Source organism: Choloepus didactylus, chromosome 1 (assembly GCF_015220235.1).
Source record: "Choloepus didactylus isolate mChoDid1 chromosome 1, mChoDid1.pri, whole genome shotgun sequence".
Lineage (NCBI taxonomy): Eukaryota > Metazoa > Chordata > Mammalia > Pilosa > Megalonychidae > Choloepus > Choloepus didactylus.
The window spans coordinates 3,369,541-3,392,696 of NC_051307.1; the positions used below are offsets into that span (position 1 = coordinate 3,369,541).

The window sequence follows — 23,156 nt, forward strand, 5'->3', positions numbered from 1 at the left end:
AAATGTTCTGAAAATGGCTGGCTGGCTGGCTGGACTGGTGGACAGATGGACGGACAGACAGATGATAGATAGACACAGCAAAGGTGGCAAAATGTCATAATAAGTGGATCTGGATCTCTGGTATGGTGGGGATATGTTTGAGTTCTTTGTATGGGGTTTGTATTATTTTTGCAACTGCTTAAGTTTGAAATTATTTCAAAATAACAAGTTAACGAAACAAAAAGAAAAAACCCACGCCCTGGTAGTCAGGCCTGGGACACCTCCCTAGAGGTTATAACTTAAGTGGTGTTGAGTAGGCCCCGGCACCAGAGTTTTTAGGGCCTCCTGGGTGACTGTAACGTGTAGGGCAGGTTGAGAGCTGGTGGTCTCTCTGGCCATGCCATCCTCCAGTGTGTCGGAAGTTGGTCTAGGGCTCACAGCTCAGCCAGTGCAAGGACTTCGGTCCAGAGGTCCAGCCATGGCTCATGTGGGTCCCTTCAGAGCCACAGGACGCCTCACAGGGTGGGCAGCCCTGGACGCTAAGGGCTCCGCACCTCCAGGCAGCCAGCATCCTGTCAGTGCCAGGAGGGCAGAGCAGCGAGAAGACAGAGCCCAAGTCTTTGGTGATATAATTGAGCCATTAAATCCTGCCCTACTTCTGGACTCTGTTATACAAGATAATAAATGTCACTACTGTTTAAGTCAGTTGGCAATTCTAGCTGGAGTATTCTGACTCACCGTGTCTGCCATAAATGCAATTATAAAGTTTCCTAAATCACTTTCAGGTTTCTTGTCATGCAGAAGAGAGGGTTATAAAGAAGGTGTGATAGCTGGAGGCAGCACCTGCCTTCGTTTGGCCACAGGTCCTGCCAACCTCAGCTTGCCTGCTTTGCCAGGCAGGTATGAAGCCCTGCAAGGCAGTCAGAGAAGGGAGCGGCGGGCCCCCCCTCCTTGCTGGTTGTTGATCTTGAGCAGGTCCGAGGATCAGCCTGGGCTCCGATTTGTCATCTTTCAAGTGGGGACGGTGCTGCCTTTTCAGAGCAGTTATAAGAAATCAGTTGATCTACGTGAAGCGCGCTGCATGGTGCCTGGGCATAGGATTAGGTTGAAAAGTGGGAAATTGCCAATATTGTTCCATTGTAAACCTACAAAAAATGACCATTTCACCCAGTTTGACTGAATGCTTCAAAAAATGGGTAGTGTTATTATTAAGAGTAAGTGAAATTGGGAGTTGAGGAGGTCATCAAGGTAATTATAAGCATTTTTGGCTTCAAATAATGTTCAGTTAAAGGTGTTTTTTATTTTAAAACTGAGTCGGGTTTTACTTGAGCTCGCATGATTTAAAACCTTAGCCAAAGAAATAACTTGCACAGTTAATTTTGAAGACTCTGCACAGAGTGCTTAATTTATAGTAACATGGAATATTATAATAATGTCATTCTCTGAAAGCTCTCACATCACGGAGCCCAGGTTTTCATCTCTGAGATGTGAGCGTGGGAGGTTGTTGCCCTCTCTAAAATGTTGTGTGGCTCTGTTTCCTCCCTGGTGACCCGTGCCATGTCTCCGAAGACCAGAGCACCAGGAGCAGACATGAGCACAGCCTGTGTTCTCGTGCTCTGTCTACGTGACGGCCACCGGACCAAGGCCTTTATGTGGCATTTTGTTTGATCTCCACAACAGGCAGACCTCGGGGACGCTGTGGGCTCAGTTCCAGATGGCCACAATAAAGCGAGCCATGTGAATTGTTTGGTCTCCCAGTGTGTTTAAAAGTTATGTTTACACTACATTGGAGTCTACTAAGTGTGCAGGAGCATTGTGTCCAAAACAATTCACATACTTTAATTAATATGTGACACAGACACAGGAAAAGTGAGCAGAGGCTGTTGGAAAAAGGGTGCGATGGACGTGCTCAGTGCTGGGTTGCCACAGACCTTCAATGTATTGAAAACTCAGTATCTGCAAAGCGCAGTAAAGCAAAGTGCAGTGAAATGAGGTCTGCCTGTACATGGACACCCTCAGGCTCCCAGAAGCGTGGGGGCTCTCCCAGGCCACACACCCCGTAGGGAGTGGCACTTCCTTAGCGGAGCTGGGACTTCATGGATGGCATAGACTCATCTCATGCTGTGTCAGCAAGGCAGTTGGCAAGCCTGCAACTCCTTTTCCACTTGGAAACTTCAGTCACCAGAGCTGGGTGCAGGGGGACTGCCCCACGTTGGAGCCTGTGTTCATTGAACTCTCTTGGGTATGGGAGTTAGGAACTGACTTTGGAGTTATGACTTAAATATCCTTGATATCTTAGGACCTACCACTGTCATCCAGTCTGCCCTAATTGTAGCTACTTTTTAAATGATGGTTAGGATAAAGAATGCCTTTAGGAATTTTATCATTCTATGGCAGGACCCACCCTCAGATCAGCCTGTCATTTTACTGGGCCTGCTAAGGTGCCCTTCTCATGTATTTGGCAGGAATACTTGTCAGCAGAGGGTTTCAGTTTCTTTTGGGCTAAAGAGAGTTTTCCCCAAAGTAAAAATGCAGTAATGTGTGTGAAAGCACTTTGTAAGTGGTGAGTTGGCAGGCCAGTGTAAGTTATTTTTATCATCTGCAGCCTTCCAGAGGGGACAATGCTATAGCTTATCCTGCAGTCATTGGCTGCCAGCTCCTGTCTCGTGGGTGGAGAGACCCCGTCCTCTCAGGTCCCTGGGCCCAGGCTTGCAGCGGAGGGCCCTTGTCTCTGTGGCAGTGCGTGCTTCTCCTGGGGAATGTACTGGCTTAGAACAAGCTGCCCTTCCTTCTGCAGGAAGGGATGGAGCTGTGGCAGCCGGGCGAGGGGAGGCTGCGTGTGCAGGTGCGACCTCCTGCTTTCAGAGCCGTGGCCACAGCCTTTGTCTTGAGTGTGGCGTCAGTGCACTAAGATTTGAAAAATGCCAGACCCCAGAAATCCAAACACTTGGAGTTCCAATTCTCAAAGCAGAAAGCAAACCCGGACTGGCTGTTGTGAAGCCCGGGGCTCCACTGGAAGTGCGGGTGGGCCGTGGGGCCTCCCTCCAACTGGCCAGTGGGCTCCGCCAGGCCTGGCCAGAGAGGCAGGGAGAGCCGGGACATCTGGGCTCTGGGCATCTGTGGTGGGCGACTGCATTCTCTGAAAGCTCTCCCATCACGGAGCCCAGGTTTTCATCTCCGAGATGTGAGAGTAGAGGGCTGTCTCCACTGTGTGTGTGTGTCTTCTTTTCCCCCCGCTGACCTGTGCCGTCTTTCCGAAGAACAGAGCACCAGGAGCAGACATGACCACAGCCCATGTTGGCCTGGCCTGAAGGGCGTGGGAGAGGCGAAGGAGAGGCCCGCAGCAGGCACAGCCAGGCCCTCGGACAGGTGGCGGCCGCCTGGCATGGGGCAGGCCTCCTGGGAGCCGCCTCTCTGAGGGGGTGGGGACAGGCAGAGTGGCCTCTAGTGTTACCAGATTCCCAGAAGAGCACAAAGAAACGCAGGAAGAGGTGTTAGGAACATTCTTCTAAGGCAGGCACCCCATGGGCAGGGCTGCTGGCTTCAGGCGGGCTCTGCCAGGGTGTGGTAGCTGGCTGGTCTATCGAAGGAAGTACCGAGTGCGGTAGTTGTGAGTGAATGGGCCTGAAGAAGTGACTTGTCCAGGGAGAAGCTCAATGCCTCTTTAAAGTCTGCTCTTCCAGGGCCCCTGGTGGTCTTGGGAATGAGAGACGGCCTCTGTCCTGCTCCCTCCCTGGCTTCTGACCCCTGGGCGTTGGTGCCAGCTTCCCCATGCAGAACTCTCTCTCCTGGTGTCTGACTCCATTGCTGGCCGGACAGCCAGCCACGAGGTCGCCCCCAAAGCTGGGCATCAGAACCAAGGGCAGGGAGGGGAGAGTGCGAGTAGGTGCACCTGGGAAGCTGAGGGCCAACCCCCTACCCTGTGACACCCCCCCACCCTGTGACACCCCCCCAACCGGGTCCCCAACTTTCACTGTCCCCAAACTGCCCCTTCACTCGCCTCATCTTGCTCCAGCCCGGCCTTCCATTTGCACAGCCTGCACCCTCAGGGAGCTCTCCTTGCCTTCCCCTCCCTGTGTCCAGTGAGGGCAGAGACCTCTGTCCCCGCTGAATACTGAGCCCTTATCCAAGAGCTTGAGGCCTGTTGGGGGCCCGTCCGTGTCCACTGAATGAGTGGATGCGTTTGGGGCTGGCTTCCCAGAGATCCTGCAAGCCCCATGGGATGGGATCCCATGCATTCCATGTGCTTTCAGTTAGGGCCAGCATTTGGTTTCCAGGGTTTCTACCCCTGTACGTTCTAGGTGTGTGGGTCGTCCTGGTTCATTCGCAGAAGGCAGCGTTGCTTGCAGGTTCTTAGGGGGATCTCGTGCTCCTCTGCCTGCCAGCTACAGCTGTGTGCATGGAGCTGCGGAGGCAGAAGCTGCAGTTGCCCACGGAGCGGGGAGCCCTGGGCTCACCCCTGCATCCGGCCTTCAGAAAGGTCATAGGGCTCATGAGGGGGGCAGGATCCACACCCTGCTTTGTCTGACTCCAGAGCCCCCGTGCTTTGCTGACCCATGCTGGGATGTGGCAGATGACTTCTAGGAAACGGATTCATTCTTTCATTCACTCGTTCATGGGTTCGTTCATTTATTCACTAAACCTTTAGTATGCAATGATTAAGTACTAGGCATACCACCGGTGCCGGGGAATGCACTGGACCAGTTCTGGTTCCCCCCCGAGTTCTGGGTCTCCACAGCTGAACGCTTTGAGTGTGTTATGGCAGTTGGTGAGTGCATAGGATGGAGAAGAAAAACCAAGGATAGGCCAGACATCCGAAGCATGCCCAACTTACTCAGAGGTGGAACCGTCCACTTCCCTAAAACTTCCGACTGTGGGAAGATGCACGTGTGTCTCCTAAGGCTCTGACTCGAAGGCAGCTGGTTGGAAGAGGAAGCATGTGTCAGTTGTGAGTTTCCCAGCCAGGAGGAGAGTGCTCTAGCAGTGTCTGTCCTTGTTGGAATTCCTTCCATAGAGAAGGTGGGAGGTGACTGCCGCGGGAGCCCATCGAGAGAGCATTTGCACCAAGCGTGCTGCCAGTGGGCCCTCTGAGCGTCCCCTGTGGTGGGCTGCCGCCTAACCTGGCTTCTTTCCCACAGGCGCCTCTGCTTTAGCCTCCCCTTAGTTGCTGCTATACCCCAGGGCTCTGTCCAGGCAGGCTTCTTTTCCCAAACTCCGTGTTCTCTGGACGGATATCTGCCCCTGTGACTTCAGCTACTTTTGGGCCCGGAACCCTCGGGTCTCCAGCTGTAGCCCAGATTGTGCCCCCCACTCTGGACCAGCATGTCCCAGAGTCTGTGCCTCCCCTTGCTTGGCTACTCCATGGACCTTTCCAGCCCACACACCCAGGGCTGCAGCCGCCATGTCCCCCTGAGACCTCTGCCTGCGGGTCCCCGTGCTGCCTGATGGGCCACAGCCTCCCATCACTCAGGCCACAGCCTGGGAGCAGCCCAGCCCTTCCTGCCTCTTTGGCCCCACGCGCCTGATGACCACGGGTCCTGGCGATTCTGGCCGTTGCTACTTCCCAGAATATCTTTCGGTTTTGTCCCCTCTTCTTGTCCCACAGGCTCTGGCTGGGTCCAGAACCGAGCCTTCCCTTCTCAGGTCACTTTAGAGGTCCTTTTTTGGTTTCCTCTGCTCCAGGCGTGGCCTCTCTAATCCAGCAACTGTCCCCGCCGCAGCAGTGTTGTTAGGCTGACCTCCGACCCCTGGCCTCCCCACTCAAAAGCCTGCACTGACCCTGGCTGCCTGTAGGGTGAAATGGCAGGATCCGGCCCTGCCTCCCCTTGTCCCACTAGAGGTGTTCTCTCCGGTGCTTCAGCCGGAACGCTCCTTCCTCTCGCCACCTCCGCTCTGCGCATGCAAGATTCCTGCCTGATGAGCTTCCATCCTCCACCCTGCCTTCTCCTGGTCCACTGAGGCTTGCTGCGGGGACTTCCTCCAGGAGCCCTCCTGGCGTCTCCTGTGCCTGTGGTCTGTCCCCTCAGGCTGCCCGCACCTCAAACTCTGAGCCCACACTCGCAAGGTGCTCGGGACCCAGGGAGCACCTGCTGAGGGAAGGGATGAGTTTATGTCCTCCGGGGCTCTCCTGAACCTCTTGAGAACCAGATGTGCTGCCTTGCACTCAGTGTTCTTTTAAGGTACATGCTGTGTATCAGTAAATACTCTGGTGCAGAAAACAAGCACCGATCTGCCTAATTCAGGGAGAAAGGAGACAGGAGAAGGCTGGAGGGGCAGACTTCCAGGCCTGGCCTTGGGGAGTAGGTTATGGTCCTGGGGAGCTGCTGGGTCTGCCACAGGCACGAGGTCAGGGAAACGACAGGTTTCCTGCTGAACAGTTGAGTCCAGGAACACCCTGCTTTGGCTGTGATCCAGAAATCAGGAATCTAGCTCCACAGCTCTGTGAAATCCAAAGTCATGCCTCCTCTGCCAGATCTAAACCCACAAATATGGGTGCCCCATGCCCAGGCTTTGACACCTATGCGATAGTGACTAAACCCTGGAGCCCCACCTCCCTCCAACCTGCTAAACCTCAGCGAGGGCCCCCATGGGCAAACCCCTGCCACCCCCAGCTGCAGGCACATGGGGACCCGGGGTCTGTGGCTGAGCAGCTGCTTTCAGAGGTGCCTGTAGTGTGCATCTCTCATGCAGACAAGAGAGCCACCACCATGGCCTGGGAAGGAGCTGCTGGAGACTGGAGGACAGGCCTTACCTTACTGCAGGTGGGATGACGGGACGGGTGCCCCTCCATGCCCGCAGTTAGTGCGCAGACTGTGCAACAGGGGTCGACAGTGCCCGGCTGTGGGCTTGGGAACCCAGTCTGAGGGCCTCAGACTTTATCCTTTTGGGAATAGGGGTCTGTTGTAGGTGTTTAAATAGACTGTGCCATTTTAGGAAAATTAACCTGGAGCAGCGAGCAGATGGACTAGTGTGGGGATACTCGAGGAGGGGAACTTTCATAGGATAAGGAAGAAGATTCTGAGAGCCCGGTGGCCACCAGAAAAGGAAAGGACAAACAGGAGAACATACCAGGACATACCAGGAAGAAAGAACTGGTTTTGGTGAATAAGTATCGAGAAGAAGGGAGACATTTTGATTTGTTGCTTCTATTGTTGATTCATTAATTCATTAATTATGATAGTTAATTAACGTTTGTTAAGCACTCTCTTTGCCAGCCACCTGCTTGTACACTTTACATATATATTCTCATTTGTCCTCACTGTGTCCCTCTGAGACAGGTACTGTTATCCCCATTGAAGGCACAGAGCAATAAAGTCACTTCCCAACAACACTTGCCTGTAGGTGTGTCTGACCCAGAGCCCGTGTTCTGAACAACCCCATGCTCTCTGCCTCATTTCATCTAAAGATGGAGATCGAGAACCTGCTGATGGCCAGTGACAGGCCGTGATGCTCAAGGCAGGGGCTCTCTGCCCTCATTTCCAGAATGGCTTGGGGTACCGAGGAAGGGGAGGCCATTTATATCTTACTGAGGGTCAGGGAAGCCTGCAGTGTGGAAGTACTTTTTGAGTTTTGAAAGCCAAGTAGGCGTTTTCGAGGGAAATGGGGGGAAGAGCCTCCCCAGGCAATGGGCACAAAGGCCAGCAGAGCTATGACAGGGTGACTCTGTGTGGCTGGGGTTGGGGGCTGGGGAAGCCAAGGGGGTGATGAGATGTGGCTGGAGCAGGGGCCAGCTCACAGACTGGAGAATTTGCATTTTAACTGGGGGGACCAGTGGAAGGCTGGAAGTAGGGTTAGGAATTGCACGTTCAGAGGAGCATTTGGGTCACGAGAGAATCATGGGCAAAGAGGAGTGGTCCGAGTTGGGACTGATGGTTGAAATTTTCAGCAGAAAGGTGGGAGCTTTTCAGGAGAGAGGTCAGCGTAAAATGTGAATCAGGGAGAAACCTATTTTGAGATACGATATGAAGCAGTGAGAAAAGGTGTTGTTTTCAGAGTTGGGAGAGGTTGTGTTGAAGTGAGTTGAAGTCTGACCCTTAAAATGTTTCCTCAGTTAGGCCATTGGGAAAGTAGGGCTGCTGAAGGATTCAGAAGAGCTCCAGCGAGAGGGAAGTGGGCCAGGGTATCATTGTATGGTCTGAAAAAGGAGAGAAAAGCAAGGCCAAGATACTGAGGACTGAGAACCAGCCGTCAGATGCAGTGCTCAGATGTTACTGGGGTCCTTGCAGAACCAGTGGAGCTGTAGAGCCGGAAGCCTTACTGAACAGCAGGTTGGGGTGGGGTGCGGAGGATCCTCCTGCTCTCAGGAGCTCTGTTGTGGCAAAAGAGGAGAAAATTAACAAGCTTGAGGAAATGATATGGTGTTTAGGAAGACACGAGTGTCTGGCTGTATGTGTGTTTTAGGGCAGAGGTGCCTTCAGATAGGGTTTGTGGGATGTGAGAGGCTGTGGCATATGAGATTTCATAGGCCATATCTGGGTGACCTCTTGGGGACATTGGTCTGATTTGCAATGAAGAGAATGCTTACGCGTCTTTGTGTTTTTATTACATATGAATTATATATTATATATGGCTTATATATGTGTGTGTGTGTATGTATGTATGTATGTGTATATATCTAACAAACATGTATTTAACATAAAGCGCTTCTAACTTTTGAGGAATTGTGACACCACTCATTTATTTGACTTGGTGATTATCACCAATTTTTCAGTATTTGTATGGTACATGTTCTGACATTTAATTTTTTTTTTTGGAACACACCTGGAACATTTAATATTTATATAATAATAAAATCAAATATGAAATATCGAGTGATTACCTAGAAAATAACAATTCATACTTTTCTAAGAAGAACTTTAAGCAAAACATCTATGGTATTTTTATCTGACATTTAATTTTCAGTCATTTGGGGGATTTTCCAGATAATCTTTCAGTTATTGATTCCTAATTTAATTTTAATGTAGTTGGAGAACATATTCTGTATGATTCCGATACTTTTAAGTTCCTTGAGACTTGTTTTATAGCCCAAAATGTGGTTTACCTTGTAAATGTTCCTTGTGTACCTGCAAAGAATAATGTGTTCTGTTGTTATTGGGTGGAGCGTTCTGTAAATGTCAATATTTTCAAGTTGGTTGATAATGTTGATTAGGTCTTCTGTATACTTAATAATTTTTTTCTTTACTTGCTTTATCAGTTACTGAGAGAGGGATGTAGAAATCTCTATCTCTGTGGATTTGTCTTTTCAGTTCTTTCAAAAGAAAGCGGCAGTGTCTACACTGATATATTAGGCAAAGTAGACTTTAAACTTCAGGCAAAGCCAGCTCTCTTTGATTAGTGTTAGCATATTATACTTTTTTTTTTTTAACCCCTTTTGCTTTTAACTACCTGTGGCCTTTATATTTCAAGTGGCTTTTTTTGGTAGACAGCATACAGATAGTCCTTGTTTGTTGTTTCTGTTTTTATACATTCTGGCAATCTCGGCTTTTTTAGCTTGAGTGATTAGATCATTTATATTCAATGTGATTAACATGGTTGAGTTTAAGTCTTGTCTTGTTATTTGTTTTCTACTTGTCCTATCTGTTCTTTGTTCCTTTTCCTCCCTTTCATTTGGATTAATTTATTATTATTTTATAATTCCATTTTATCTCCTTTATTAGCTTATTGGATAGATCTCTCTGTATTTTTCTTTTAGTGGTTATTCTAAGTATAAAATATACGTCTTTCACTTATTGTAATCCACCTTCAAGTAATATTATGCCATTTCATGTATAGTATAAGAAGCTTGCATCAGTATTCTTCCTTATCGTTATTGCTGTCATCTAAGATATATATCTCAAAATACGTTTTTACTATTTTTGCTTTAAATAGCTACCTTTTAAAGAGATGAAACAATATGAGGGAAAAATTCACACCATTACCATTTCTGGTGCACTCCCTTCCTTTATGTAGATGCTTACAGATTTCCAGCTGGAAACAAGGGCCTGAGCAAGTTCCTTTAACATTTCTTGAGGTACAGGTGTGCTTGCCTGTGGCGCGCTCTTTCCCGTGCCGTCCGTCTGACATACTCGCTGATACTCTTTGAGGATTGTTCTGGTTTGCTGATGCTGCCGTTATGCGAAATACCAGAAATGGATTGGCTTTTATAAAGGGGGTTTATTTGGTTACAGAGTTATAGTCCTAAGGCCATAGAAGTGTCCAGACTAAGGCATCAACAAGAGGATACCTTCACTGCAGAAAGCCTATGGCGTCTAGAAAACTGTCACCTGGGAAGGCACGTGGCTGGTGTCTGCTGGTCCTTTGCTCCCGGGTTGCATTTCAAAGTGGCTTTCTCCAAAACGTCTCTGGGCTTCTGTCTTTGCACCTCTCTCTCAGCTCCTGTGCGTCCTTGCTTGTTCTCCCAGGGTATTTCTCTCTAAGCATCTGGGGGTCCTCTCCTAGCTTCTCCAGGGCAAACTCTGGGCGTCATCTTTTAGCTTAGCGTCTCCAAACGTCCTTCTGTCTGCATCTCCAAGCGTCTCCAAGCGTCAGCATCTGTGTCAGCTCCTGAACTCTCTTGGATACTCCAGTGGAACACTCAAGACCCACCCTGAGTGGGCAGGGTCCACACCTCCATGCAAATAATTTAATCAAAGGTCTCACTCAGTGGAGTGGGTCACATCTCCATGGAAACACTCAATCAGAAGTTTCCACCCGACAAGATTGGATTAAAAGATCATGGTTTTTGTTGGGGCACAATATATCCAAACTGGCACAGGGAGTTTCCTTTCTGCTCTGCTGCTGGGGAAACTGAGGCACAGAGAATAGGAACACCTTTCTTGCCAAGGCCAATGAGTTAGGAAGTGCCATATCCTGGCCCTCTGACAATAAACCCATTGCTTGAGCTTATGTGCTTTCTCCTGCACCGTGCTGAATTTACAAATTAAACCTACATTTAACTTGAAATGCAAAAATTTTGTGTTGTCTCCATCTTAATCAGGATACCCTTCTGAGAATTCTGGGGCTGCATGAGACTTATGTTGTGGCTACTGAGGTCTGTGTATTTGCATGCATTTTGACAGGTGCTGCTGTGGGGCTTGTTTGGTTGTGAGTCAGGCTCTGCATATATCCCAGAGCTGACCCATCAGCTGCACAAGTGTATTTTAGAAAAGGAGCAGGTTCCTGTTGGGCTAAGAAGCACCTTTTCTACTTCCTCTGTGTGTGGTCTGTTGTCTAAATCATCAGGCTGAACAGTTGAGAAGTGATGTCTGGGAGGGAGGAGGTGAGGAATCTGTGGCTGGAGTGTTATCAGAGACAGCAGATGGAAGGGGCCACGTGTTCACACCCTGTTACGAGGGAGCTTTTATTTTTCTCTAAAGGTTGAGGTGATAACATGTTTCTGGATTTCAGAAAGAAAAATATAGAAATAAGCAATAACAAATCTATTAAATGAAATAGCTACTATATAAAGAGTTACTCGTAATCATCTAAGTGCTTAGATACGTTGTGTTCCTAGACCTTCAAAATCCAACCTCAAACTGCCCTCTGGGGAGCCTTTCCAGATTTCCCTTCCCCTGCTCAGGTCATTCCTTTCTCTGAATTCCGCAGTGAGTGTTGCAGATGGGGTTACATTTGCACCCGCTGATCTGTTGCTTGTTAATGGTCTGGAACGCTTTCTTTTTAGTCCCTAACTAGGTAAGGGAGTAGGGACTAGGGGCTGTATTTCTTTTGTCTCTCACAAAATACAGCTCACGCTGTGGAGCTTCACCTGCAGGCAGCGTGTACAGTGGGGGCTGGGGGGGCCACATGCCAGGCCGGGCCTGTCGGGGGCTGGTCAGTCCTGGGGAGTCAGGGGGGCTGGTCAGTCCATAGGGTTCAGGGGGCCAGTCAGTCTGCAGGGTCAGGCCGGCCCCGTTGGGGACAGGTATCTCTGGAGCTCGTGGCACTGCTCCAGGAAATGGAGCTTCTCAAATGAACAAGACAAAGTCCTTGCCCTTGTGGAACTTACATTCTGGGGAGACTGGACAGTAAACTGATACAATGGTGTGTACAGTGGAGTACTATGAATGAAAAGGGAAGGCCTGAGTGGACCGAGGGGCTGACCGGGCCTGGTCCGTGTTTGGGTGGAGACTGGGTGCGGTGGTGGAAAGCCACGCCCAGGTCTGGGAGCTGAGCACCGCAGACAGGGGTCTGTGCAGAGGCCCCGAGGCTGCCATGAGCAAGGGGGTATTGGAGGAAGATCACACAGCTGGTGCGGCTGGAGAGGAGGTCCAGAGCTGACTGGAGCTGGGTCACACCGGCCTTGAGGATGGCCCTGAAGCCCCTGGACAGAACCCCGAACAGGGGGGTGCTGTGATGTGACCAACTTTTTTGGGGGGGAGAAGGTGGTGGAGGCTTCTGGTGAAGATGAGAAGATCCTGGTGCTTGGGTTCTGGTTGCCATGGCGATGGTGGGGGTGACCAGGAGAGGGATGGTGAGGGACAGGCCACAGATGGCTCTTGGTGTCTGGTCTGGGCGACTGGGTCAGTGGGGGTGCTGTGGGAGGACGAGGGGGGCATGTAGGGAGATGAGGAGTTGGGGGGCATGTTTGGTTTGAGATCCTGCTAGTGTAGAGTTTGAAGGTGAGGTCGGGCTGGAATCACGGGAGAGGTGAGGGCTAGGGGCCTACCTGTGTGCACCATTGCTGTGGAGAAACTATTTCTAGCTGGGCTGTAGATGACAGCCTCTCGGGAACTAGAGGTGTGTCGACAGCTGGGGCGTTCGGCCTTCGCAGTACAGGAGGAAGAGGGTGTGGGGCTGGGGGCACAGAAGAGCAAGACAAGGCAGGAGGGAGCCGGGGGGTGCGGGCCTGGAACTCCACTGAGAGCACCGTTTCCAGGAGAGAGGATGACAGAAAAGTGGAGCAGGAGTTGGGAAGCCTGCAGGCTGGGAGAGGTGAGGGCCCGCTCTAGAGTGCCAGGAGGGGCCTGAAGCCGCCAGGCTGGGTGCACTCTAACCCCTGCAATGAAAAAGGTGGCGTGACTGTTTTAAGGGCACATTCAGTGTTGGACTCCTGGTCAGGGCGTGGGGCCCAAGCCTGGGTCTGTGTGGTGCACAGGGGGCTCCAAGAGCCATTCGAGGGGGCGTCCCCTGTGGGACACTGAGCAACGAGGACGTGACCCCGCGGGAGCACGGCTTTGGGCTTGTGGGTGTCCTTGTATTTTTGTAGAAAGGTCACTCTCCTTCCTCTGCCAGCCCTGGGGACCCGCTGGCCGTCTGGCCCTCTGGCCAGGATTCTCCAGGAGGAAGAGGCGGCTTTCGGTGGCCGGGGAAGGGACAGCGGCCAGCCTCGCGTACCATATTGAATCACTGATGGGGAGACCTGTTTTCTTCTTAATTACTTCATTCATTGGCTCCTTAATGAACATTGGGTTTCAGCAGAGAGTTTTCTTCTGTAGACTCCCTGTTCTTGCAGATATATAGTTTTTATTTGTTCTCCCCATACATCTTGGCTTCAAACAATGCTAATCACCCACTTTGCTTTTTTTCTATGAGAAGGTTGGTTGAACAACTTTCGGTAATTTCTCATTTCTTTTCTAAGAATCAGCTGGATAACTTTTCTCCATGGATTCTCTTAAATTATAGAAGTGTACCTCGATTTATTCAATTGATATGCTCTTGAAAATCAAATTCTGTTTTAGCTGTTCTTATAATTTATCAGGAACCTATGCCTGGGTTGTTCAAGCAAATGCCATGCAAAGGGATGGCTTAAACAGTGGGAATTTAATGACGTGGGGGTTTGAGTCCAGGAAAAATTCAAATCAAGCTGTCATCAAGGTGATGCTTTCTCCCTGGAGACTGTGGTGTTTGGGGGCCAGCTGCCAGTGATCCTTGGCCCTGGGCTCCTCTGTCACGAGGCAGTACACATGGTGGCTTCTCCTGGCCTCTAGTTCTCTTCTGAGTTCTATGAAATTTCAGCTTCTTGCTTCCTTTGGTGCTCTCTTTCTCTGTCTCTCTGTGTGTGTCTGAATTCATTGTGTCATCCTCCGGTAGTAGGATGGAGATCCATCCTGATTGAGCTGGGCCACACCTTAACTGAAGTAGATGCATCACAAGGTCCTACTTCCGATGGTTCCACACCCACAGGAGTGAACTAGTGTTAAGAACATGTTTTTCTGGGGTACACACAGCCCCAAACCACCACACAATGGTCAGTCCTTTTGTAGAGTTACTGTAGAGTGGATCTGTTTTGTGTTTTAGATTTACTCATGAAAACTCAGAGCACCTCCGCCTGCCTGCCTGTGAGTCTCACGTGCTTGATGCATAAGACTCAGCAATTGCTTCCTGCTTGGAGAATTAGTCAGTTCTGGTTAATTTGTAAAAAATGGATTTTCCTTTTATTTTAATGAGATTTGCTTTCTTGGTCCAATTAGTTTTTTCTCCTTCACTGCAGAGAAGTAATTGTGAGGAGGCCCTTGGAAGGCTCCTCTCCCCAGTGACAGCCATTCTCACTTGAGCGTACGGGCTGCAAGGGGAGCTCCGGCGTATTCTCGGGACCAGGCTGTGGCCCCCGAGGGGCAGCACAGGGAACGGCTAAGGAGACTCACACAGAGCTGGCCGGCAGGAGCACTCGCTTGTCAGCGGGGCCCAGCAGTGCACAAAACAATTTAATGAACAGTTCCTAGATTTTGATCAGGGACACTGTCATGGCTTTAGAGATGTTTTTACATTATGGTTTAATGCTCAAGGCACCTGTTTCTTTAACTTAAAGGAAAAGAGCTGCCAGTGTCAAAGGAAAACAGAGTTACATGTTTCACTTCCTGCCTGGGTCACACTGCGGCACGTGGTGGGTAGCTTATTTGAAGGTGTGTTGGCATTATTTATTTTCAGAATTTGTCCGAGATTAGACTTGAGTCTCACGGTCAGCTCTGCTGGCAGCCCCCCGAGCGGGGGTTGCTGGTGTGGGTGTGTGTGGCGGCTCCCCTCCTGGGGAACAACAGCATCTACTGACCCCTCTGAGGGGCTGCTCTGTGCTGGGTCACTGAGTAACCCTTGCGGCGGCCCTGTGGGTGGCACTCAGCAGCTGGGGGCACGTGGTGGGGTCGGGATTTCAGCCCTGGCAGTGGGTGATGGAGGGAGGAGCCCAGAGGAAAGGGGCGTCAGGGTGGACTGGGGTTGACAGGCAGGAGCACCGAACCAGGAGAGGCCAGCCTGGGGGGCCAGGGACGGCAGGGACGGGCCAGCAGGAAGGCTTCTCTAGAGCCTAGTTCCTTCTTTTCTCCCCCTTCCTCCCTCCCTTCCCATCTTCCTTTCTTTCCCGTCTTTCTGTCCCTCTGTCCCTCCCTGTCCTTCTGTCCCTCCCTCTCTCCCTTCCTCCCTTCCCCTTGCCACCCCTCTTTCCCAACCTCACCCTCTCCTTTCCTCGTTTCCTTTTATCCTTTCTCAAAATAATTTTTTAACGAGTATGGCATACATAGAGAATGGTACACAAAGCAGAAGTGTAAAGCTCTGAGACTTGTCACAAAGAGAGCGCTGGCTAACCACCAGGCAGCTGAGAATTCAGGCTCCTTCCGAATCTCCACTCCCCTGGCCCTCGGTCCTGTGTCTGCACTTGAGGTAAATGGAATCGTACTTCCATTCAACTTTATGTTGGTGGGATTTGTCCGTGCTGCTGCGTTTTCACTGCTGCACACGGCAGGTCTCGGCCTTGGCTCCGTTGGCATCGTGGGCTGGGTCCCCGCTCCACCCCTAGATGCCACGAGCACACACACACAACCACACACACACACCCAGCTGTGACAACCAAAACCGTCTCCAGCCATCACCAGCTGTCCCCTGGGAGCACAGTGTCCCCTCCCTGCTTTGGGAGCTGCTGGTGTGCAGCTCCCCATCGTCAGAACCTGCCGCCAAGTGTTGACCCTTTTTACTGTGGATGGACCTTTGGATGCTTCTGGGTTTTGGCTTTTACAATCAATGCTGCCCTGAACTTTCCTGGACCTGCCTTTTGATACATCGGCGTGTTCCGCTGTTGGGTGAATTTGTGGTTACCCTGGGGTTTATATTACACAACCTACATCTATAAGCTACTAATCTGGAAAGGTACCAATTTAGCTTCAGATAGCACACACGTTCTCTGCTCTCGTATCCAGTTTCCTCTTTATAGTTTACCTTTTTTGTTTTCAATTGTATTCTGACTCGTAAATGAATTAAAGAGTAGAGTTGTATATTGAGGGTACAGTACTATTGGGTTTTGCATTTACCCTTCTTGTTACTGATGACCTTCATTTCTTCACACGACTCCAAGCCACTGTCTCTTCTTTTTTCCTTTCAGCCTGCAGAACTCCTTTTAGTATTTTTTGTAGGGCAGATCTCTTGCTGACAAGTACTCCCAACTTCTGTTTATCTGTGAATATTTTAACTCTCCCTCATTTTTGAAGGACAGTTTTGCCAGATAAAGATTTTTGGGGGCTGGTAGGTTTCTCTTTGAATACTGTGAATGTATCGCTGCCTTTTTGCCTCCACGGTTTCTGATGAGAAATTAGATCCTTAGTCTTACTGAGGATCCCTTGTATGTGACAAATCACTTTTCTCTTGCTGATTTCTCTTGCTGTTTCTTTATCTTTGGCATTTAATATTCTGATTAGTACATGTCTCAGAGTAGTTCTTTTAGGATTTATTCTCTTTTGAGTACATTGTACTCCTTGGACATGTATATTTATGTATTTCATAAAAGTTGGGAAATTTTTGGTCATTATTTTCTCAGATATTCTCTCTGCCCTTTTTTCCTTCTCTTCCCCTGCTGGGACACCCATGGTGCATATGTTTGTGTACTTCTTGTGCTGTCACTCAAGTTCCTGAGACACTGCTTAAGTTTTTCCATTCTTTTCTCTATCTGTTCTTCTAACCATATGATTTCAGTTGTCCCAGTTTTCTGATTCTTTCTTCTGTCTGTTCAGCTATCCTGTTGTATGCCTGTGTATTTTAATGTCTGTTTTGTGCCTTTCATTCTCATAATTTCTGTTATGTTTCTATTTATACTTTCAAATTCTTCTTTATGTTCACATATTATCTTCTTAATATTCTATATCCATATTTTCCTTTATCTCCTTATATTGATTTAAGAGATTTGTTTGGACTTTTTTGATTAGTTGTTCCAAATTCTGTGTTCTCTGAGGTTTTAATTTGTTCCATTGACTGAGCCACATCTTCCTGTTTCTTAGTATGGCTTGCAGTTTCTTTTTGCTGATGTCTAGCCCTCTGATTATCTTGATGAGTTAGCCCTGCAGGTCAGTTTTTCCCTCTTGTCTAGGGTTTCATTGTTGATTGGCTTTGTGTTAAGGCTCTTCTTTGATGTTTGGTCCAACTTGTTGGAGACCTTTAGAGTTGTTTGTATTTAACCGATCAGGTTTTTCCAGCTCTGGTTCATCTCATTCTTGCCCGGGACATGTGGTACAGTTTTTAGGATTGCACTTTTTGTGCAATTGTTTCATCTCCAGGAGAAAGCTTCCTTTCCTTTGTTCTTCTCCAGGAATCTTGGTCTGTTCTGTTTGTTTTTGTGCAGAATTTCATCACCACATCCTATAATTTGTTTAAATTCTCTTCCTCACTTAATGCCCCCTTTTTGTTAGGCCTTTCAGTGCTGGGGCCCATCCTGTCTTACAGCTGTTCAGTTTAATACCACCCACCCTTTTCTTTCCTGTGAGTCTTATCTGCCTACAGTTTCTTCCCTGTTAGGGGAGACACGACTCAGTGGCTTGTGTTCTGCCCTGGGTCTCTAGGACCTGGGTCCCTGTGTCTGGATATGTGTGGGGTTCTAACCCGCTGCTATGAGTGGTTCTATAGTCTACATCAAGGCAAGAGGGCCCCCACGCTGCGAGGACTGAGGGAGGGGGAGGGGTCCCGACCAGCGGGTTCGGGACAGGAATTTCCTACCTGATCCTGGGGATTCTTTTTGTTTTTCTTCCATTCAGCATTTGTGGAGGCCTCTCCAATCTCTGTTGTCCTCCAGAGTTCTCAGCAAGTGGGACTTGTCCTTTCATGAGCTGATTCTGAGGGAAGACTTTCCCAGGGGAGGGCTCTGTCATCACGTTAATGACGTCACTCTCCCTCTGGTGTTGTTTTGAATAGGCGAGGTGAGAATGGACCTCTCTGCCTTGCACTTCCAGTCGTTCTCCATTGAGTGTGATGTTGGGTGTACACATTGTGTGGAGGCTCCTTTTCAGGGTGAAGGTGTTTCTTCCTATTCCTAGTTTTCTGAGAGTTTTTATTATGAATAGTTATTGAATGTTGTTAAAAGCTTTTTCTGAATTTATTGAGAGGATCATCTGGTTTTTCTTCTTTAGTATGTTGTTACAGTAAATGACATTGATTGTTTATAAATGTTGAGTGAGCTTTGTATTCCCAGGATAAACGTAACATGGTCATTAAGTATTGTCCTTTTTATACATTCCTGGATTCGATTTGCTGGTATATTGTTTAGGATTTTTGTGTCTATGTTCATGAGGGATATTAGTCTTTTCTTACATTGTCTTTGTCTAATTTTGGTTTCAGGGTAACCCTGGCTTCCTTGCAAAAAGTTAAAACTTCTTTCCTCCTTTTCTCTTTTCTGGAAGACCTGTGTAGAGTTACTGTGACTTCATTAAATATTTGATGGAATTTACCGATGAAGCCTGCTGGGCCTGGGGTTTTCATTTTTGGACTATTTTTAATGATGAACTCAATTTCTTTATTAATTATAGTACTATTCAGGCTATCTTTTTTCGAGTGAGTTTTTGGTAGTTTGTATTTTCCAGTAATTTGCCCATTGCATACAAATTATCAGACTTAATGGGCACAAAGTTATTCATAATATTTCCTTATTTCCTTTTTATATCTGTAGGATCTATAATTATGTCCTTTTCATTCATGTATTTGTAATTTTTGTCTGTCTTTATTCTTTTTTTCTTCATTAGTCTGACTAGAAGTTTATCAATTTTATAGGTTTTTAAAAAAACTTTTGGTTGTGTTAATTTTTTCTATTTTTGTTTGCTTTTAGTTATATTGATTTTCTGCTCTTAGTTTTATTGTTTTTTCTTCTTGAAAGTTTTGGATATGATTTGCTCTTTTTCTAGTTTTTTTTTAAAGGTGAAAGCTAAAAATATTGAAAATTTATTTTCCAACATAAGTATTTAAAGCTGTAAATTTCCCTCATAGCACTGCTTTATGAGGGAAATTATGAGGGAAATCAACAAATTTTGACAATGCTGTGTTTTTGTTTTCCTTTCATTCAGAAAATTTCCTTACAATCCACAGATTACTTAGAAGTGTGTTATTTGATTTCCAAGTATTAGGGGATTTTTCTGTTACTAATTTTTAATTTACCCTCTGTGATCACAGAACATACTGTGAATTGTTTTAAATTTGCTGAGATTTGTTCTGTGGCCCTGCACACGTCTATCTTCGTGACCGTTCCATGTGCATTTGGAAGGAACGTGTGTTCTGCTCCTGGTGGGTGGAGTGTCAGTGAGGTCCAGTAGATTGGTAATGTCATTTAGGTTTTCTCTATGCTTCCTTGTTCTCTACCTACCTACCTACCTAATCTATCTACCTATCTACCTGTCTGTCTAGAAAAGAGATAGGAATGTTAGGGTTTCTAACTCTGCTTGCTAATTTATCTGCCCTTGGAGTTCTCTCGGACTTCGCCTCCTGTCCTCTGAAACTCTGTTGTTAGGTGCACACACCCTGAACACCGTTATGTCTCTTTGGTGTGTTGGCCTCGTTATCGTTTTGCAGTGTCCCTCTACATCCTTGGCAATACGTCTTCTGAAGTCTGCTTTATCTGATGTTACTGTATGCACAACAGCCCTTTTTAGTGTGTGCGTGCCGTATTTTTAATATTCTTTAACTTTTAACTTATGTCTTAATATTTATCATGGGCTTCTTGTAGAAAGCATATGCTTGGGCCTTGCTTTTTAAAATAGATTCTCTGTCTTTTAAATGGTGTGTTCATACTCTTTACATTTAATGTAGTTATTGAAATATAGAAATAATTCTGTTTGTTTCTTTGTACCCTCTTTTTTTGTCTGCTATTGGATTGAGTGTTTTTTTAACATTCCACTTCATCTGCACTGTTGGTCTATCATTTACACTTTAAAAAATGTTTTCTTTTTAGTCTGTGCTCTAGGACTTACAGTAGAGACTTTAATCCCAGTCTGAGAATCTCAGAATATCATATGCCCATCTGTTAGTCACACTTACCTGGTTCCAGGATTTGGATCCTCTGGCATCCGGCTGTGCCAATGACTTTATTGCTTGACATCCCCCCACCCTGGCTTCCCATGGTAAGTTTTGGTTGACTGGTAGATGTGATGTGGAGGTCAGTAGAGCAGGGTGGGCCAGATTTTCCTGTAATGGAGCAGGTGGTATGTATCTTGAACACAGAGGGCTACATACAATCTCTGTTGCGTATTCTGCTAATGGCCTTTTCTTTGTAATCAACCCTTTTAAAATGTAAAATCCTTTTTTAGTTTGTGGCCTGTACAGAAACAGGTCACAGGCTGCACTTGGCCTCCAGGTGGGGAAGGAGGCAAGTGGTCTTTACCCTGGATGTGGCCAGGCCTCTGCTGCCGGGTGGCTGTTGCAGGGGTGGGTCAGACGTGGGTTTTGTGGTCGCCATGGTGACCATCAGTGCACCCTGGCTTCCTCCATGTTCCCTTGGCTCTTGGCCTTCCTGGGGGCCTCAGCAGGGTTGCTCTCCATCCTCAGCCCCACCCCACCCCCAGCTGCAGGCTGCTCTCACCTGCGTAGGCTGGTGGTGGGGGGGGGGGTCTCCGTTTTGGGCCAACCTCCGCCTTTGGTTGGCCCAGTCCACCGCTGCTGTGCCTAGGCTTTCCCCTTGCCCTGCCGCCCCCAAACTCTGCCTGGTATCTTTGGCAGGTCTTATGCTCTGAGAGAAGTTTCGTGCCCCTTCCCCATAGAAGGAGGCCCCTAAAGGTCTTTTATCCCCCTTACCCCATAGTAGGTCTTAGGCCATATGGTGGGCGCAGTAGGGTTTGCCTTAACTGAAGTAGCCTCATCCAAAAGTCACCCTCAGAATAGGTTTCTACCCACAAGAATGGATTAGCTTTAAGAACATGATTTTCTGGGGTACACACAGTTCCAAACCACCATGGCCTTTTAAAACAGTCATGTAAGTGCAAAGAATTAAAGCAAGCAACAGGAAAAATTCAGATTTTCAGCTCAGCGTTTTAAAATGACAAGCATGTGAGCGTTTGAAGGAGGGATAGCTACCATATAGACGGCAACTGAGTTCCTGCACGCCCCTCTTAGGAGTGAGCTCTGACCTCGAGGAGCAGCTCTGTCTCTGGGTGAGCCCACAGCCTTCTAGACTTCCAGGATAAATCTGTGATGCAAAAGGCAAGTGCCCCTCAAGGGTGGCATCTGCCCGAGAAAGCCTTTTTCTAACCGACGTTTCTTCTCCGCCCGCAGACCCGGATGCAGAGGTGTGCCTCCATGTGCTGCGGCTTGTCCAGTCCGTGGTTCTGGAGCCAGAAGTCTTCTCGAAGTCGGCCTCTGAGTTCCGGAGCTCCCTGCCCCTGCAACGCATCCTGGCCATGGCGAAAAGCCGCAACCCGCACCTGCAGACTGTGGCCCAGGAGCTTCTGGAGGACCTCCGCGTTCTGGGCCACGACGCCTAGGGCATGCCGAGAGCTGCTGGTGAGGTCGCCGTGTCTTCTCCCTGCCCCATTCCCCTCACCCTGTGTTTGAAAGCCGTCACTGTGGGCCTGCGTTAGACGGCAGATGTGCTTGGCTGGAGACGGACTGAATTGAGGTGTGTCGTGTGTGACCTCATGGAGTGACTGTGTGGGTGGGTGGTTACCGATGCCAAAGGGGAGCCTGGGAAAGGCGTCCTCCTGCCCGACAGGCCCCCATCTGTGCTGCAGCTGGAGGGGGCCTCCCCCAGTGGCTCTGGAGCTCGGTCGACTCCTGCCACCTTCGTTTGACCCATGAAAGCAGGAAGTTAAATCACCACCCACTCCTGGTCAGTGCTTTCCTGAAACACCTTTCTTGTGAAAAACAATTCATTCCCTCTCTAGTAATTATAATTACCCCTCCAAATGCACGTTTACCCTCATAACCTTGGTGAGCCTGCTATTTCAGCTGACATTGGATGTTTTAGTTCTCTATTTTTTGTGCCTCTTCTATTTTTGAATAAAGAAAGTCAGAGTCACTGATGTGTTACAAATGTGATTTTCTGAAATACTAGAAGCTTGGTGTTTGGAAGAGGGTCTCCTTCTGCACATTGCTACTCATACACTCGGTTGGTGTAAAAACTCCCTTTCCGTCGAGATGTGGTGGCTGTCATCACATCAGAACAGTTTTCTTATAACAAGCCCTGGACACGTCCTCCTGCGTCAGTTTGCGTACCGTCAGCTGGGCTTCCTCCCGTGGCGTCTCCACCTCCCTTTCTACCCATGGGTGTGTGTGCACCGAGCTTCCCCATATCCATCTGTCCCACCTGCTGAGCTGTCTCTCTATTGAGCTTCATTCCTCATGAAACCAGGCTGTGTGTGAGTGCGTGTGGCCTTTTACACCCATCCTGAGGGCCAGAGGCAGCACATCCCCTCCGGGACCCAGGTTGACCCCACACCGCGCTGTGGGCCGTGGGGCTCAGAGTGCCCTGCGGGTGCAGAGCAAGCTGGGGTCACACCCACCTTCCAGGCCCCGCTGCTGGGTGTGGCCGTTTAGAGTAAGTTCACGCTTCTGTCGGCAGATCTTTATAGCCAATGTGCATTTTGTGGCTGATGAAGTTACTTAGAGGAAGGCACAGTTGCTGAATTTCATGAGCCAACGTATTGTGGAGCATTAGCTCATCAGAGGCAGGGAAATGCTGTAAAAGGAACTTGAAATCCAGGGGGGCAGGAATTGGTCCACCTGTGCTGCGTGGATCCCGTGGGTCCTGATGATTGGTGAATACAGCTGCAGGTGTTTGTGTGTTCTAGCACGGTGTCATTTTCTTTTTGGTGGTTGTTCGGTCAATAAGGTAACCATGATGAGGTTGTGTCATTCATTTTTGCCTCCTCTCGAACTGCATGTTTGTTTCTGCCAGAGCCGGGTCAGAGGGGCACAGAGGAAAATGAAACTGGGCCAAACCCTCAAAGGTTGTGGCATCGTTTAGCTAATTAGAAGATGGGTGTGTTGAATGATGAGGGGTGTTTTCCCTCGTGACACAAGATGCTAAGGAT

The 23,156-nt window shown here is 48.6% G+C and overlaps 1 protein-coding gene across 3 annotated transcripts in view; it reads left to right on the top strand.

Moving 5' to 3' along the window:
• Window positions 1–22,102, top strand: part of LOC119529975 (heat shock transcription factor 2 binding protein) — a 152,450-nt gene extending 130,348 nt beyond the window's left edge. For all 3 annotated transcript variants that reach the window (XM_037830925.1, XM_037830915.1, XM_037830936.1), the window contains exon 9: window positions 21,400–22,102. In XM_037830925.1, the coding sequence (XP_037686853.1) occupies window positions 21,400–21,608 (209 nt within the window). In that variant the 3' untranslated portion in view covers window positions 21,609–22,102. The remainder of the gene's footprint in view (window positions 1–21,399) is intronic.
• The last annotated feature ends 1,054 nt before the right edge of the window (window positions 22,103–23,156 follow it).